At 52.6% G+C, this 17,050-nt stretch overlaps 7 protein-coding genes across 7 annotated transcripts; 3 read left to right on the forward strand and 4 right to left on the reverse strand.

Annotated features, from left to right (window-relative positions):
- Positions 1 to 1,501: 1,501 nt before the first annotated feature.
- On the forward strand, positions 1,502 to 2,006 carry BJX68DRAFT_268017 (uncharacterized protein; the record flags this gene model as incomplete). Its single annotated transcript, XM_071045969.1, has 3 exons — positions 1,502 to 1,545; positions 1,601 to 1,803; positions 1,870 to 2,006. 3 exons carry the CDS (start codon positions 1,502 to 1,504, stop codon positions 2,004 to 2,006), a joined length of 384 nt encoding a protein of 127 aa, XP_070897802.1.
- Positions 2,007 to 2,139: 133 nt separating this feature from the next.
- Positions 2,140 to 2,820, forward strand: BJX68DRAFT_268018 (histidine phosphatase superfamily; the record flags this gene model as incomplete). Its single annotated transcript, XM_071045970.1, has 1 exon — positions 2,140 to 2,820. The coding sequence occupies one exon, from the start codon at positions 2,140 to 2,142 to the stop codon at positions 2,818 to 2,820; it is 681 nt and encodes a 226-aa protein (XP_070897803.1).
- Positions 2,821 to 3,963: 1,143 nt separating this feature from the next.
- Positions 3,964 to 6,103, reverse strand: BJX68DRAFT_276462 (uncharacterized protein). The gene has a single exon (XM_071048102.1). It carries the CDS (start codon positions 6,065 to 6,067, stop codon positions 4,382 to 4,384), a length of 1,686 nt encoding a protein of 561 aa, XP_070897804.1. The 5' UTR covers positions 6,068 to 6,103; the 3' UTR covers positions 3,964 to 4,381.
- Positions 6,104 to 6,348: 245 nt separating this feature from the next.
- On the reverse strand, positions 6,349 to 9,398 carry BJX68DRAFT_239431 (transcription factor domain-containing protein). Its single transcript, XM_071040534.1, has 5 exons — positions 8,648 to 9,398; positions 8,216 to 8,599; positions 7,964 to 8,167; positions 7,574 to 7,914; positions 6,349 to 7,507 (listed from the first exon to the last, which is right to left on the reverse strand). The coding sequence occupies exons 1-5, from the start codon at positions 9,277 to 9,279 to the stop codon at positions 6,891 to 6,893; spliced, it is 2,178 nt and encodes a 725-aa protein (XP_070897805.1). The 5' UTR covers positions 9,280 to 9,398; the 3' UTR covers positions 6,349 to 6,890.
- A 2,758-nt stretch (positions 9,399 to 12,156) lies between these two features.
- Positions 12,157 to 13,897, forward strand: BJX68DRAFT_108642 (ankyrin repeat domain-containing protein). The gene is made up of 3 exons (XM_071035880.1): positions 12,157 to 12,517; positions 12,594 to 12,868; positions 12,951 to 13,897. The coding sequence occupies exons 1-3, from the start codon at positions 12,462 to 12,464 to the stop codon at positions 13,790 to 13,792; spliced, it is 1,173 nt and encodes a 390-aa protein (XP_070897806.1). The 5' UTR covers positions 12,157 to 12,461; the 3' UTR covers positions 13,793 to 13,897.
- Positions 13,898 to 14,294: 397 nt separating this feature from the next.
- On the reverse strand, positions 14,295 to 15,505 carry BJX68DRAFT_239435 (uncharacterized protein). The gene has a single exon (XM_071040535.1). It carries the CDS (start codon positions 15,394 to 15,396, stop codon positions 14,530 to 14,532), a length of 867 nt encoding a protein of 288 aa, XP_070897807.1. The 5' UTR covers positions 15,397 to 15,505; the 3' UTR covers positions 14,295 to 14,529.
- A 1,029-nt stretch (positions 15,506 to 16,534) lies between these two features.
- BJX68DRAFT_268024 (uncharacterized protein) lies at positions 16,535 to 16,891 on the reverse strand (the record flags this gene model as incomplete). Its single annotated transcript, XM_071045971.1, has 1 exon — positions 16,535 to 16,891. One exon carries the CDS (start codon positions 16,889 to 16,891, stop codon positions 16,535 to 16,537), a length of 357 nt encoding a protein of 118 aa, XP_070897808.1.
- Positions 16,892 to 17,050: the final 159 nt, after the last annotated feature.

The raw sequence follows: 17,050 nt of genomic DNA on the forward strand, positions 1-17,050 counted from the left end.
AATAAGGTGCCTACGGGTTACGCATAAGTTTCGCTAGAACGACACAAATGACGCTGGTTATAATTATTTTCAGCTTGTTAACAACAATTCCCCGTTCTGAGACAAATCCGTAAGGTAAAGGCTAACATGAGATGATACTCGGAATAAGCTCCTCGGCGGCGTCCTATGCCTCGAGGATGTGGCACCCATGTCGCTTGTAGGCGAGGACCCCTACAAGCCAGATAGGACCGCACAAGAGCCATTTAAGCAATTGCTCGTAAGAGACCAATTGCAAGCTTATCTCCAGCCCTTTAGGCCAACTCTATCTTGACATTATATCGCAGCAGAAAGAAACACTGCATTTTTTATATCTTCAGCCGCTCAAAGCCTCGTGATCAGTCAACCCCTCCCAATAAAGTTTGCATATGGTGAGTTCTGACCCATCAGCGGGTCTTACGGTGCTCGGGGATATGCGATGTTTCTAGAATAAAAAAAAAAGGGTTAACCATGTTACACAAGTCATAACAATGGTTATACAAGAAGAGCCTTACCATAGTCAACATGAACAAACACTCGGCTGAAACCTTTAACTGTCTCAAGCTTGTCTTGCAGTTCTTGCGCGACATCATGGACCTCGCGAAGGCTGCGCTCAGGCGCCATGACAATGTCCACCTCAACGACAAATTCCTCCCCCCAGTGGTACGCATGGACAGTGTCGACCTTTAGAATCTAATCGGAATGGCGAAGCGTCAGAAAATGTTTTCCTGCACAACGCTGGGTGAGGCTCCTAAGTTTAAAAAATGGCATTTTGTATGGTGTATTGGGTGATCGGATCGACCGGGGTGAGCGGACTGGCCGGGAATTATGTTAACTAACCTATGACATTGTGGATTGTTCCTTCGGACGAAACCAAGATCTGATTGAATCACCTTGCTGGCAGTGACCCACCAAGCATGATTTCGTCTGGTCGCTGCGGTCCAATTAATGTTATTTTTTTTTCCTCGGGGGGAGGCGGGGACGCCAGCATGATGGAGAGCGTATCATCTTGCGCACGTGTGTTGTTCACTTTTCAATCTAGCCGACATCAATCTCTTTAGCGATGGAATGCTTCAACAACACCGGCCAGTCCACGCTGCTGTTTTGTACACGTGTGACAATATTGATCATGCTCTTCAAACGGCTTTTCGTACAGATTTCACTTATAAAAGGGCGAGGCATATCAATATGCTTCTTCTTTGCTGTGGATTGTTTTGTCAATCATGCACCTGTATTGGGCATTTCTACTTGAGGTTTTGATCTCGGCCAATGTGGCAACTGGATCTCCAGTCCGCGGCCAAGATCAAGGACCTGCGAATGCCCCAATCATAGGGGGCAACCATTCTGCAACTACAACCCCCTTTTGGCAACAATACAATTATTGCCAGGGTAAGTCTGTGTGCCCTGGAGTATATTCTCGAGTGCTTTATGTGTTTTGTCTGTTAAAATTGACAAACGGGTTGATATGTCGTAACCTTGGTGCAACATGGAGCCCACTCCAGTTGCGCATATGGTCAAATTACAAGTCATGTACGTGCTATAGATCTGTGCCGTATATGTTCTCTGTGCTAACGTTAAGCAATAGGCATCGTCATGGAGGCCGATCCCCTGGATCGTCGCGTATCCCCGGTGACACAACGCCATGGTACCAGTGTGGAAATCCGGACGAGTTTGTTTTCATGAATATGGGTAATAGAATCTCGGACAACAGATCCCCATTCATGAAAGAGATGACTACAATCAATGGTGCTTTTGCCTATACCATGTTGCAAGGAAACTGCGATCTGGGTAAGTTATATCGTGAGAACCTCGATAAACACGTAGAGCAACCTTTAAATGGCTAACAGCCTATAGGAGAATTGACAACATTCGGTTCTCATCAGCTGCAGAGGCTCGGACGCACGCTTCGCTCAATCTACGTCGACGACATCCGCTTTCTGCCGAAGAAGATGGATCCGGGCTTTAAGATCAGCCACACCTACATTCCGTAAGCTACAATTGCTGTGTAACCATGCCTATATCTGGTATTAACCCGCCCAACAATAGGCGTACACGACAATCTGTCGAAAATTGATGAACGGCCTCTACCCTCTTGATACCAGGATTCCAGGGGACACTTTGACCATGCATGTTAAGCCAAGCGCAATCGAGACGATGATCACTCCGTCAAGCGTTTGCCCTAAGCTTGCTGAGTTGGTATCTGCATACTATACCTCTTCAGCTTACAAGGCAACTCTCGTGCCATACATGGCTCTTCAGGACAAGCTGGTGAAGGCTTACAACACCACGGGCCTGTCTGGCTATAACACAACAGCAACCTTGTATGACACAGCATCGGCCACCTACTGCCATGGCCTTGGATTGAAAGGCGATCTTACTCCGGAGGACATCCAAACTGCAGTAATCCCGGGGACAAGCGCCTATCACAATCTCTACCGTCAGAATCCGTCAGCTGAACAGACAAAGCGTTTGGGTGCTGGTGCCTGGCTGGCGGATATCTTGACTTCTTTGTCTGATCGCAGCACTAAACTGGAAGTCTATTCAGCACATGATGCCAGTTTGGACATGTTCCTGTCCGTTGTAGCGGATCCGGATCTGCCCTGGCCACCGTTCGGCTCGAATGTCATAATCGAGCTGTGGCAAAAGACCAACCGTCAGCAAGTGGTAAGAGTTTTTTATGAGGGAATGGTTGTGCCCGCGCATCCTGACTTGGCTTGCGAATTCTCAGCGTGTCCGCTGGATACACTGACAAAGTTTGTCAAGAAATACATCCCCACTGACTTCAAGACTGAATGTGCTGCCTAGATAGTAGCTGTTGGCAGGTTTCTGGAGTTCCGCTCGAAGTGTGATGGATGGATAGCAGTGACTGTTGGTGGGCAAGACTTCATGTGTTCGGGATAGCTCAGTCTCAATTCCCCGGGATGCCGCGTTTTTACGACCCTACCGCGGACGACCCTCTGGGGTGAGAATACATGGAGGACTATAGGGGCCAGATGGCCATAAAATATGCACGTTTCCTAGTTTATTTATCTAGAATACTTACCATATTACCCTAGATAGCTCTATAGATCCTCGATGAAGACTCAATACAAAATAAGAGATGTAAAATTCCTTCATATGTTACATCATAGTCATCCAAATTTTTGGACGTTTCCTTGCTCTTCCAGACGTCCACATTTGACTGTAACCCTATTTATCCTGTAGCAAAGGAGGTAGTCAAGGCTAAGTCTCATCTTCTTCTTCTCTATAACACTCCAGACTCTTTCGTCTCTTTCCTAGAGCTCGCTAGCAAGGTTAAGATATAGTAAAGAGGTACATTAGCTCCCAAAGGAACAAAGTTTACCTTGTATGTCTCATCCTCACTCTCACCTTTATCTTCATCTTCGTTTTCATCCTCATCGTCTTCATTGTCGCTAATTAGAACTAGGCCTCGCCCTTAATGCATCAGTTACCCACGGGTAGTCAAACATGACAAATAGTAAAATCTCGTGGCCTGCATATTTTATGTAGGTTTCAGGTGTTTATCAAGGAACAACTTTGTGTTAGTAATTGTAGTACAATGAAGTAGAACAATTTCAATAATGTACTCAATAGTGCTTTCTTTCGCACCTTGAATATTGTTCAAAGCGTCCGAATCCCATGACTGGAAATCTCCAAGAAACCGCAGGAAACGAGCACTATCGTTGCGGGGAATAGTCATTATCATTTCCTTTATGTTTGTTGTTTTGGCGAGGCTGAGTGCAGGCAGAGGTATGCATCACGTGCAGGGGTGCTGCTCAGCCATCTCGTATTGACCCAGTAGGCTATCCAGCCCATACACCATGCGAGCGCTGCCTGCATATTGCTTGAAAGCACTGGGCATTGAGTTCTGGGGCAGTGAAAAAGCAATCCCCGAATCTCAGTTTTCTGCGAGCAATCAGGCTTCCTTCCCCGCACGGGGATTTGGAGAGCTCGTGAGGAGAAGGTTGCACAAACAATTGGCATGGCCGCAATCTTGGCTTGGGTTATTGATGGTCAAGCCTACCAAAAGACCCAATGAACAATTGGGGAGAACTCTTAAGAAAGCAGGCCTATATTCGAAGCTTGATTCGAGAACATCGGTCCTCGAGCTCGATGGAGAGTCAAGATATAGCCGTCAGTCTTTTATCCGTCGATAGGTACACGTATGACATGACTCAGGAAGGCAGACTGCGTGTCCAAACCAATCTTAGCAAGTCCCGGCCTGCTTGCAGGTGCTAGGTCAGTGGATTGCAGAGGAAAAAGTAGCCGGCCTGCTGCGCATAATCAAGAAGCATACTACCTAGCATCATCTACACGTTGCGTTCAATCACGATACTCGGTGATTATGCTCCATGTGACTAGTATATTACAATCGCGCCTTCCTAGCGGCAGTCAACTGCTGCTTCAACAGCCGCCTAAGAATCTTCCCACTCGGGCTCTTGGGTATACTCTCCACGACATGCACCCCTCCCCGCAGCCGCTTATGGTTCGCAACCCTCTCATTCAGCCACGTCTGAATCCCTTCAACGACCTTGTCAACCCCAGCACTTTTCCCAACGACCCCACCGCGCAACGTAACAAACGCAGCCGGCAACTCGGTCGCCATCTCGTCAACCCACACGCCGACAACAGCCGCGTCGACCACATCCGGATGTCCCAGCAATTTCCCCTCCAGCTCGCTCGGAATCACCTGCATCCCCTTGTACTTGATCATCTCCTTGATGCGGTCATGCAGGGCGATATACCCCTCGTCGTCAATCGCGCCAATATCCCCGGTGCGGAACCACGCCGTCCCGTCACTATCAACATGGAACGTCCCCCTCGTCGCTTCGGCATTGTTATAGTACCCCGGTGTAACGTTCGGTCCCCGACACCAGATCTCGCCGGATGTACCTTCCGGGACATCAACGAGGGTATCCGGATCCACGAAGCGGAACTCCATGTTCGGGACGATGCACCCGACGCCGCTACCGCGCTTGTCCATGCGGTCGTTTGGGATCCCCGTTGCGATTGGCGATGTCTCGGTGAGACCCCACGACTGCGTGCAGAAGACCTCTGTTCCGAAGAGATCTGCGAAGCGCTTTTCGAGGGCAGCCGCGAGGTCGCTGGTAAGTGGTGCTGCAGCCGAGAGGATCCGGCGCACGCTGCGCAGGTCGAATTTCTTGATCCGATCGTCCTTGACCAGCATGAGCGCGATGGGCGGGACGAGCGCGAGCTCCTGCGGTCTATATTTCTCGATACACGAAAGATACAAGTCGAGATCAAACCGCGGGAGAATAACGACGGGCGTTCCCCAGAGGAGGCACTGGCAGATATACAGATTTAGTCCGTAGATGTGGCTGAAGGGGAGGAAGGCGATGGCGGTGTTGCGGTCGATGCGCTGGGCTGGGGATCCGGAGTCCAGGAGTTGTGCGCGCCATTGTTGCAGGTTTGCGGTTATGTTTTGGTGGGTGGTTATCACGCCCTTTGCGGGGCCTGATGTGCCTGAGGAGAAGCAGATGAATGCGGTGCAAAGGGGGGCTTCGCGGGGTGGGATCTCGCGCAGTGGGGTGGCAGGGTAGGTGCTTGCGAGCTGCTGGCAGGTTGGCTGGGTCGGTGATTGTCCGTTCAGGACAATGACTTTTTCAACAGAGGTCCCCTCTGCCGCTGCCTGCGCAGTGGAAAGGAGCGATGTGTGGACGATGATGAATCGCGCAGAGCTGGTCTTTAGCTGGGCGTGCAGCTCGGACGATGTTAGGGCAGCGCTGGTCGGAGCGACGATAGCCTGAGACCCAATAATCGCATGGCAGGCGATGGGGTATTCGATCGTGTTGGGGCTGAAGAGGGCGACGACGTCGTCGGCCTTGAGACCAAACTCTTGCTGCAGGCCGTTTGCGAGAGACTGCGTGCGCGTAATGACATGGCCGTAGGTGTACTTCTCTCCGGTGATGGCGTCGATGTACAAGGGTCGCGACAGGGGTGTGTTGAACGGGTTCGAAAAGACCTTTGATACAAGATCGACTGCTTCGATCTCGAGGTCGGGAAAGGGTGATGGATACACTTTTTTGGACATTTTGGCGTTGAGTTGCTTGCATTATTTGGATCTAGGCCGAACCCATCTTATACGACAAGGCGAGTTGCCGCCTTTTGTAGCCGATGGTCGGTTCCCAGTCCCCGGACCGAGAGGGAACTAGCGTGCGCTCCTCTGGCGCAACTGGAAAGCCCCGCTTCAAGACTCTTGTCCTCATCTCTGACCCTCTTTCTCCCCGGCTGATTGGAACCCCATGGAACTAGCGTGCGCTCGTACGGCCGACGAATAATATTACAACATGGCTGATAGTCATAATATAACAGATCGGTAGTTCGCTACCATCCAGCTTCCAGGCCTCGGCTCTCGGAAGGACCCTGCCCCATTTGGAGTGTTATTTGATTCATGCATCAAACAGGGCTGCATATACACCAAAGGCAGTAGGTATATCGCCTTGGCAATGCACGCTCTGTACCAACCCATCTGGAAAGAAGATAAAAGCCAATCGCAGCATACAGTACACTAATTTTGTCTGCAGATACTTACATGTAGAGTGCTATGTATCATAGTTTGACATAAACACCCCTGTCTGGATCGTCGAACACGAAGCCAATCCAGCCTTCCCAAGCTCATGGCCAATCCTACCCCTGTCTGCGGTCTCTAAGCCGGGCTCGGTTCGAATGGTCGCTGTCGATATACTAATGGTGTTCACCCAAATTGACCCAGCGTCGATATTCCGGCAACCCGATGCCCTCGCTTCATATTATCTATAAAGACCGCCCCTTCCAGTCTGCCTGAAAGTCGTGTCGTTTGCTTGACTAACCACCTCTTTCCCCGTGGGGAGATATACTATAGAGTACCACAGCGGTTACGACGGCGACGGATCCAACGCCGGATACACCTCGCTCTGATCCAGATCATTCCAGTCCCGCCCGTAAAAGTCCAGCCTCCCAGCATTCCCCATATCCACGGGCGAAATATGCTGGTCGGACCAGAGGCTCTCGGCCTCAACTGCATCCAGGATTGCCATGAACCGCTGGTGCTCGAAGCCCGCGTCGTCGGGCGTGGGCGTGGGGATTGGCATGTTTGAAAGATTATTATCGGTTGACGGCGGCGGCGGGTGCCACCCGTCTAGATCGACCATGAAATTCGGCACTGATGTAGCCGCAGCGGCGGCGGCGGCGGTAGCAGAGGAGGTAGATGTTGGATGTGCAGCGAGCTGAGAGCGCGACTCGTTCTCGACGACGGCGTTTTGGTGGTTGTTCCGCACGATATCGTGGATTGAAAGCCGGTCCAGGTGGAGGAGGGACATGTCGAGGCGGCGGACGGCAAAGTCGACGAAGTTTGCGGCGCGGGACATGACGCGCAGCGTCCAGCGGTATTCTTCGAGGTGTTTTTTGTAGGATTGCGTTTCTTCGATTGTTTGTGACGTTAGGTAGAGGAGGGCTGTGAATATGCCGATGTAGACGAGGTTCATTGCGGAGGCTGCTCTGTTAGTTGGTCCAGTCCTCTAGGTGAAGGGTGAGCGGTGGGTAGGTTGAGGACACGTACAGAAGTGCCAGAATGACTGGATCTGCTCGGGTGTTAGGCCCTTGACGAATTCAATAGACGTGACGGCTCGTTCGCGCGCTGCTTCGCGACAGACACTGACAATTGCTGGGTCACAGGAGGAGCCCTGGAGGCCGAGAATTATTGCTTTGTGGAGAGAGATCTCGACTGCGTAATATGCTAGGTGTAAGGATCCGATGGGTGACTTTTTCCTCGCCTTGGCGGATTCGAGGTTCAGAGATGTTGGTAGGTCGCGGCGCCATTCTCGTAGTCGGATCTGAATGGGCTTTGCTATTTGCAGCAAGTTCCTAACTTTTCGCGTTGATTTCATGGCTCGCGCCGAGCTGGTAGGTCAGGACTAACTGAAGAAGGGCATGGTACAAGGAGGCTTACTAGAACGCCCGTAAGATCTCATTAACGATTTCGCTGAGAGATATGAGCATCTGGAAAGACAGCCGTCCGGCCTCGATTTCGCCGCTCCCCTCCTCCTGGTCCTCGTCGTCGGGTGTTTCTGGAAAGTCGTCTTCTGTCAACGGTTCAACCGCCCAGTCCAGCTCATCCACTATATGCGAAGGGCGGCCGTGGATGAGCGCCATCCTGACTTATCAGTGACCATTGTGCAAGGAAAGGGGGTAGTTGGCGAACCACTTATCCACAATATAGATACTCCACGCCAACCTCTTCCGCAGACTCTTCTCCCACGCGGGGATCCTCCAGCTGTCACAGTCAATGTGCACGCCGAGCTCCTGCATAGTCGCAACAAGCTGCGCGCTCAGAGCCCATGTATCGTCGCCAAACGGGCGGTGCTGTAAGAGGAGCATACCGCCTTGCAAAGCGGACAATTTCGGCCGCGACATGACATCGTGCAGGCCTTTGCGAACGTAGGTTTCGAGCAGGTTCATATTCGGGCGCTCTTGCGCTGATAAGAAGGGATCCCAGTTCCACCAGTCCAGCGCCAGGAGATACACGCCTCCGAGGCAGGCGGGAGAAAACTCGCGATGGGTGCGCTCGTATTTCTCCAGGAATACTCTGGTCACGATTAGCATAGCCCCGACGAGGGAATTTAAAGGGACGTACCTTTTATCGAGTACCGGAAACGACGGATGTATAATGCGAAAGTATAGATTAACCAAGCGCGGCCCATGCGGCGCAACGACCCGCTCAATCTGGTCCAGGAGCCCAATCTCCTCGGAGCGAACCTGCGTACCAGAGTACTTCTTCAGCGAGAAGCTGGTGTTCGCAGAGACTCTCCGGATACTACTGCCAGACGGAAACGTATACTCGTCCCGGCCATCAAACTGGCAGTAGTCCAAGTGGAACGGCGTCCACGGGCCGGAGAGCCCATTGTATCTCGAGAACTGGTGCTGCTGCAGGCCAAGGTTGTTTTTAAGCAGCGTCGGGCCCTGCAGTGTATCGTAGTCTTCAATCACATCCACCGTACGGATCGACTGCTCAGAAGCTTTAGGCCGCTCGGATGCCGTATTTCGTTGTTCCGGTGCCCTGGCCGGAACCGCAGCCTCAAACAACGTGTTGGGCGAGTTGGTCTTTTGCTGCTTCGCCGGGCGCTCCGGCGGCGGCCCATCAAATGTGCAACCATCAGTGCCGTATAGTCGGCATAAGACACATATAGTCTGGCCCGGTTCAACGACGCAGCGACGCTTGCGCTGACGGCAGTTCCCACAGGGCCGTGAGCGCTTGGATGTCTGCATCGCGTCGCATCGACACCGCCATTCCAATCAAGCGCGGGATGGTGCTTAGACTTTCGGTGCTGGGATTAGACCTTTCAGCCCTGCGGCTGAGCTGATGAGGAAAGTTGAAGAATTGAAGCGATCGTGTTTCGTCAAAAATGATGTCGTTGTCACGCGCTCCCGAGCTCGGCGATTGGCCAAGCCGCGCCTTATCTTTCCAGGCATACGAGAGCTCATTATGCCGCTGAGTCATCTATGCGCACATCTTGCTTGATGGCGGAGCGACGCTGGAACAGATCCAGCCTTTTTGGCGTTGCTTCCACATTCACAGTTCATGCCCGAGGGATTGTGAGGTATAACAGCAGATTCCCCTGGTGCTGGAAATCCAAGATCTGCTCCCAATCAGACGTCATTTGGAGATGCTGCAGGGCTAGAAGCTCAAATGACTCCAGCAATATCTGGTTATCCGGCCTTCATAATGGGTCAGACATCCAGCTATTTGGCACAAGCTCCTCACCATGCGAACCCTATATTATATCTTGCGGACTGCCATATTAGCTGTAGATGAGATTATCCTTCTTTAACTTCTGTATAAATTTTTACCACCCCTGGTTTTGAAATCTCAATCAATTCAATTTCTCCAGCTAATAAAAAAAAAAAGCTCCAGTTCATAATAGAATCAAAGGTACACGTCTCTAGCATGTCCATATGGCTCTAGACTAGATCCCAAGGCTGGTCTTCAGCACGACTTTATTTTTCATACACGCTTTCTACTCCACAAAGCAAATAATTAGATATTGAGCGTGAAAAGTCCCCAAAGGCAAGGACTTGAAGGTTAGCAGGAGATCCCGCTGCAAAGGCCCACAGTCCAAACTCGTGCCTACCATTTGATACCGGGGAATATCGCCCTTTGCTCTAGTTAACAACTGAACCCTAGTGAGGAGAGGGAAGCCGATTGCCCCAGGCAACCAGATGGGTCGTTATTAACCGCTGTGCTACCGGCCGCAAGCCTTGTCCAAGAAGCGCGGGGAAAGTTGGGGCTGCGCTACGAGGTGGAAGCTGCTGCCCTGGTTCCGGCCTGCGCCTGTATGACCACCCGACAGAGACGACATGGGCGTCACGACCACCGCACCCATACCATCGCGACCAGAGCACAGCCCGGTAAAACGCGGCAACCTCAACGCACGGGGTCGCAACTCTCCTGGCTCTGTATGATGCCGACGCAAGCGCTATGGTGAGGCCAAGACCATACCGATGCGCTGCAGTGGCCGGGTCAGTGTGGTCCCTGTCCACTACAGCAACGTCCACGCCGGCCCCTTCGCAGTAGTTGGTGTCTCCCTCGGGTGGAATATACCCCTGGTTGTGGCCCATCTCTGTGTAGCGCAATAGTTGCTGGGTGTCGTCGCCATCGTCTAGGGAGAGTAACCGAACCCAGGACTTGGTGTACGCGCTCACACCAGCTCAGGGAGACCAGGAAGGCGCGGCTGACCCAAATGGTCGGTGGACATGACGCTGACGAAGCAGGTCCGGCACAGCTGGCTAAACCAGGGCGCATCGAGGGGGGAGACATGAGCCCACGTCACGTTTTCAGCAAAGGATGAGGCATCGAAGCGCCGTCCTCGAGACTAGCCCGTGCCGCTGCGTACTTGTCAAACGTCCCCACACTCCTGAGCACGACATCAGGGACTTTGGCGGTCGTCACGGCGGCGAGGCTCAAGGGCGAAGAGGGAGCAGAGGCCGGGAACGCGGCAGCAGCAGTCGCAACCCAAAACCCGTCGATTAAGCGGCGCCGAATGTAGGGCAGGTATTTGGATGGCTCAAACCCCGCGCGCGCCCCGGCATTACCGCGAATTCCCTCCGTGGCCTGAACGATGTCCGGAGATAGTAATTACGGCGGAGCTACTCTGCGGTTGGTGTTGCCCCTGCCGAAACCGCGTTCGAGGCCGACAGCCCAGTCGTTCATGCCCAGGGCGGCTGGCCGCTCCGAGGGTAGAGTGTAAGCCACAATGGTCAGCTCGAAGAGCGTTCGTGTGCCCGAGTGTTGTGCGGTATCGGCCACTTTGTCCGGCCTGAATTCGCCGACAATGTTAGCCAGATAGCGCGGCCCGTACGGGTCCTATAGGCCGGCAAGGATGCGTGCGCACTGTACGATGCCGCTCGCGCGCGCAGCGCAGATCTGGCCCCGCCACCATGTCATGCAACCCAAGCACTCGGTCACACGGATAAGCGTGAGGGCAGTCGCCCACTGAGATCTGCCTATATCCGCAAGGAAGTAGGCGGTGAATAGCATAAAGTGGCCAGTGGCAAGGCAGTGGCGGCAGAGTGCACGGCCGGCACTGTGGCACAAGGTGGCCCCTTCCTGAGTCATGTTATACGTGTCCCTATTAAAGGATAAAATACCAACGGGTCTATCTTGACTCTCCATCAAGTCGAGGACCGATGCACTCGAACCAAGCCTTGAACATAGGCCTGCCTTTCTTTAACTCGAGAGATTTGCCCAATTGTTCATTGATAACCGAAGCCAAGATTGCGACCATGCCAATTTTACCTTCTCCTCACGAGCTCTTCAAACCCCCGTGCGGGGGAGGCTGATTACTCGCAGAAAAGTAAGATTTGGGCATCGCTTTTTCCCTGCCCGAAAACTCAATGCCCAGTGCTTTCAAGCAATATGCAGGCAGTGCTCGCATGGTGTATGGGCTGGATAGCCTACTGGTCAATACAAGAGGGCTGAGCAGCACCCCTGCACGTGATGCGTATCTCTGCCTGCACTCAGCCTCGCCAAATGAACAAGCATAAAATCCCCGCCTTCCCTCTTCCTTAGCGCATCGTTTGATCCACCAGCAGCAGCAAGCAAGAGCCGCTTGGAGTTATCCGACGATGGCCAGTATCGCCGACGCTCTCTCCCTTATCCGAGGCATCAAAACCTTCATCTGTGCCCCTGACCATGCAACCCTCAATTTTGCCGACCTGGTCTCCGAATGCGAGTTTCTGGAGATTAACCTCGAGGCGGCCAGGGAACGTTGTGCCTCTCAGCGACTCAGCGGCGCCCAGAAGCGGAATGTCGAGGCGATCATGAAGAGGTGCAATCGGACGCTGGCGCGTTTGAAAACGGTCCTAGAACAGGGACGCAGCCTTAAACGAAACGTGCCTCTGGGGGTACAGGCAATGTACCGTTTTCTGACGAGAAGTTGGCAGAGTGGAAGATGGCGCTTCAGGCGGAGAGGTCTAATCTCTGGATGATTTTCTCAATGAATAGCAGGTAAGCTTTGAGAACCATAAAAGGAGCAAAGGCGGCACGTCGGGGGTTTGCTACCGAGGTGATTGACCGTGGATAGTCCGTTTGACCCCAGATTTCAAGAAACAGTCGACCTTATCGCGTCGATGGTGGTAAAGGTGTGGCCGACGATCCAAGGCGGATCGTCCATGTCGTTGGATACAATCGGTTCTGCTTCGACATCGACTACGACCAGACAGAATTGGCGCTACATACGTCGTTCTCTTAGGAAACGAGGCATTACGAGCAAAGTCCTCGACCCGCACAGGGATCAAATCGTTCTGCAGGTCGAGAGAATCGTCACTCTTGGTCCTGGGAACGAATCAGATCAAGAAGGTAACGACCCCCACTTCGGTTTTCCCCTTATTTTCATCGAGTCCGTCAGACTAGCCAGCTGTACTAACAGTGAGAAATATAGGCCGCACTTCGAATCGGGACAGTATAGGTACACGTGTTTTCGAAGCGACAGCACGGAAGGACTGGAGGGCAGTGCAGCAGCTGCTCGAGGACAACCCTCATGTCGACACCCACAGTCCAGCGTTGAACATGACGTTCTCACTTGCGCTCTGTCACAAGCAGTGGGACATCATTGAGACACTCGTCGACCGAGGACTCTCTCCCGATGGCGATTCCGCAGGCGAGGAACCCACGCCAGCTATCATCGTGGCCGCGGAGTCTCAAGCTTGGAGCATAGTTGAGTTTCTCGTTAGGAAAGGTGCCAATTTCGAGGTCCGAACTAGAGAGCGCCGCACGGCCGTAGCCCCAGCGAGCACATGGCCACGAACCAATCGAATCATCACGCCGCCGCATGCAATCACTTGCCAGAAACTTGGCCCAGCAAATCTTTGCGCAAAGGAAGAGACACAACCAGAGCAGGAGGCAGGTGGGGATACAATGCTCATTGCCGCTGCTGCCGCTCGAAGCTGGACCACAGTAAGTCTCCTCATCGACTACGGGGCGAATGTGCATGCCCGAGGCCAGGATGGCAAGAGAGCCCTGTATTACGTGCTTGATGCGATGGCCCCTCATTTGCACCTTCTGACAGATACGGGCGAGGGTTCCAAGCGCCCCTCTCAGGAGGCTCTAGATGTCGACAAAGTTGCAGTACATTTGTTGGAGAAGGGCGCCAAAACAGACTTCTGGGAGCTCATGCCACTTTCCGGAGGGACCGCAGGTGCAGAGCTGCAGCGGCGCATCAATGATCTGTTTACGCTGCCCGAAGGCTCGAGGTCACTGCTCAACCGGCCGCCTATCCAGTAGGGTGGATAAATAATTAGGCTTCTCTATTATTCCGGGATATAGTTCTTTCCTACATAGTATGACCAACCAGCTTTAGAATGAAACAAACTTAGTCATCTACATGCCTTTTCTTTCGATTAGACCAAAGTGCCTAGGAAGGCGCGATTGGATATAGTAGTTGTATAGGGCATAACAATGCACTATGAAACCATGCTATTTGGTACTTACAATATCGAAGCGTCTTGGTTATCATGTATAATGCCTTTTCCTCTATAGATTGCGAGCACCATCAGTTACATGTAAAATGAGCGCTGGATTCCGCATACCCAGTCCCGCACGGAAATTGCTTGTATTTAGTCCCTTCTGAAATACGCATGCTTCGAGTCCTCTAAGAAACTCGCTTTGGACCTAGCCTAGACTTCTGATTGGCTCATTGCATTAGGGCCGTCGAGTCCTCCGATCTCGCTCCGCTGTTGTTGTATGAAGCTCTGTCGTTCTCGGATCTCAGCGCTCTACGACGTTCTACCAATTGAGTATCTTGTTATTATATCATCTGCCAATAGTTTTCTGACTAGTTGCAGAGCTTACAGGTGGTTGCGGTGCAGACTCGATGGGAAACTCGCCAGAGTAGACGGATTATGCTTGAACGAAGCTAGTCGGGCCTCATACTACCTTGGGCCTGAGAGCTGTAGCTACAGTTGTCATTCCAACGCATTCACTTTTGCTCGCGGTTTATTGTTCCATGCGCCTAGGAGCTACTAGAAAAAGCAAGTGACCGTCGTCGTTCCCCTCTGGAAGCTCGGCACCGCAGACCTGGGATGCTTCCTATCGCGTCTACGCAACTCCGCTTCCAATTCCTCCATGGGCAGGTCTTGACGGATGTCCGCCACCTCGCCAGGTGGGCCATACGCGTCCCAATCACTCAAAACGTCGTCTAGCGAATACGGCACTACCGGCGGCCCGAAAACGGGTTTCCCGCGAAAGTGGCAACGGTCTCCACCCGCCATCCCATTCCCCGCGATATGGTCAAAATACCCAACGAGCTTCTGGTGGCACGGATTCATCCAGATCTTGCCCTTTGCGATTGATGGGTCGTGGATGGAAGTTCCCGGGTCGTTGACGCGGACTCCGCGCCAGGCGAACGATAGTTGCTGCGGATCGTCGTCTGCCGATGAGAGCCTGAAGCCCGGGTCAATGAGCATTGCACCCTCTGTGTGGCCCAGGTTGAAGACACCCCATAGCCGATCGTAGTCCCAAAGGAGATAGATCCGGAACGTGAATCCGATATCCCGGAAACTTGTCAGCTGGATTTGCCAGGTACGCTGGATGGATTTCAGCTGCGAGAGGTCGTACTCGTAGTCCTTCAGCCACGAATTCTGACTGCGGGTTCTCGCTGCGAGCTGGTGAACGTCAAGCCGTCGGCCTTCAAGCGGGAAGCTCGGGATGATGGGCGGTTCGTCTGCTGCTCCTGCTGGGAGCGAGCTGTCTCCCTCTGTGCCATCTGCCTTCTTCAGTACGAGGCCCCATTTGTGGTCTCTCGTTCTGGTGCGGTTGGTATTGAGCCTCTTGCTCGCCTTCCGGCGGCTGCGTGCTTGTTTCAACTTGTTCAATGTTTTGGGGTCCATGGATTCGCGCTCGTGATATCGTTCGATTATGACTGGGTGTTGTCGACCAACCCACAACTCCTTTCCAGACGTGCGGAAAGTGGGTTCGCTAGAAGATGAGATTGCAAACGATGGACGAGTGAGGGAGGATCTTGGTTTTAGGCTCCGTCAATGGACGTGTCACATCACCTTCCCCGCAGATCACGTGGAGGTAAGCGAGTCAGTATCAGTATTTCTTGAGAACAAACCTCAAGCCAGATGATTAGGTGACTTGTATACTGGATACGCAGTTAACATGGAGGGGGTGGCTGCAACTTCATCTTACTCGCGCTTCATATTGCAGGCGCCGCTACTTAAGATATCTCCTTTCCTGGACAGGGACAAAACAATCAAGAGCGAAGCTAATCCTGGCCAGATTTTTACATCTATAAGAAGTGGCGCAAGGGAAGGTTGGCGCCGAGTCCAAGGGACGTACCTTCCATATTGTAGCCGGGGGATATATGCTGCTTGCGCCTTCCCTTTGTACTATTCAATCGGTGAGCAAGGAGCGACCAGGGACAGAGATGGTGTACTTTCCAAAACCAGGATAGGAAGCAGCGAGTGCGCTTGATCGTTCCTTCCGTGTCCTCTGTTTTGGTCCATACAGGGAAGGAACGACCGCGGACCTTATCTGAAGAGACGCATCTTTCTATTCTGAACAGGAAGGAACGTCGAGCCGGGGCGGTTGTTCCTTCCAGGTATACCAAGTTGAGGCCCGGGGAAAGAGCGAACAAGGGTACAGGTGCACCTCCACGGTACGAAATAGGAAGGAACTATCTGTATATCCGTTGGTTGCTCCTGTCTCTTATACTCAGTTGGTCAGGAAAGGAAGGAGTGAACCTCACATATATGATGGCGATATCAGTTACATATTCTCATTTCGAATGTTCAAAATGATATTCTATTCAAAGTTTAATGAGATTAAAAGTCCCCCACGCCTTCAGATGCAGACTATATACATCGCTCAGTTTCCTCATCGACCTCGTCCCTCTCATCGAGAACCATTTGCCATTCACTCCAACACAAGACTGCAACGCCACGTTAGCCTCATTAATACCACGAAATAGAACGTACAGAAAACAAAAAAAAAACACAGCCCAACTCACCTCAACCTCCCCACTCAGCTAATACAAAGCTTCACCTTATCAAATGTCCCATAACTCTTCACACACTCGCCCGTGTACGGAATGAGATTCAACGAGCCATCCTCACACGAGTACCCCTGCGCGCAGAGCGCGACGGCCGACAGACCCGACGACCAGTTCAGCCGGGCGCTCTGGAACCTCGTCACGGTGATTGGACTGCCGCAGCCGCCGTCGCCGGACAGCGTGGGCTGGAGCTCGGTGACTTCGGTGTCGGAGCAGCTGTCGCCCGCGTAGAGGGTCAGGCTGGCTCGGCCGGCGTGGGCGGAGGGGAGGGAGGAGAGGAGGAGGAGGAGGGCGGCGCCGGCGCCGGTGAGGGTGGATTTGGCGAGCATAGTGGGTGTCCGGGATGGGATGTTTCTGTAGTAGAGGATGGGTTTTTGTAGTAGCGTTGTATTTGGATGGTGGGCGGTGTTGGTGGGAATTCTCCTCTTCTTTATATCCCTGTCTCTTCGGAGCTGGACTTCTATATTTGCAGGCAGTGTCCACCAAGT

This window comes from Aspergillus pseudodeflectus (assembly GCF_044049435.1).
Source record: "Aspergillus pseudodeflectus strain CBS 756.74 chromosome Unknown BJX68scaffold_28, whole genome shotgun sequence".
In the NCBI taxonomy this organism is placed as follows: Eukaryota; Fungi; Ascomycota; class Eurotiomycetes; order Eurotiales; family Aspergillaceae; genus Aspergillus; species Aspergillus pseudodeflectus.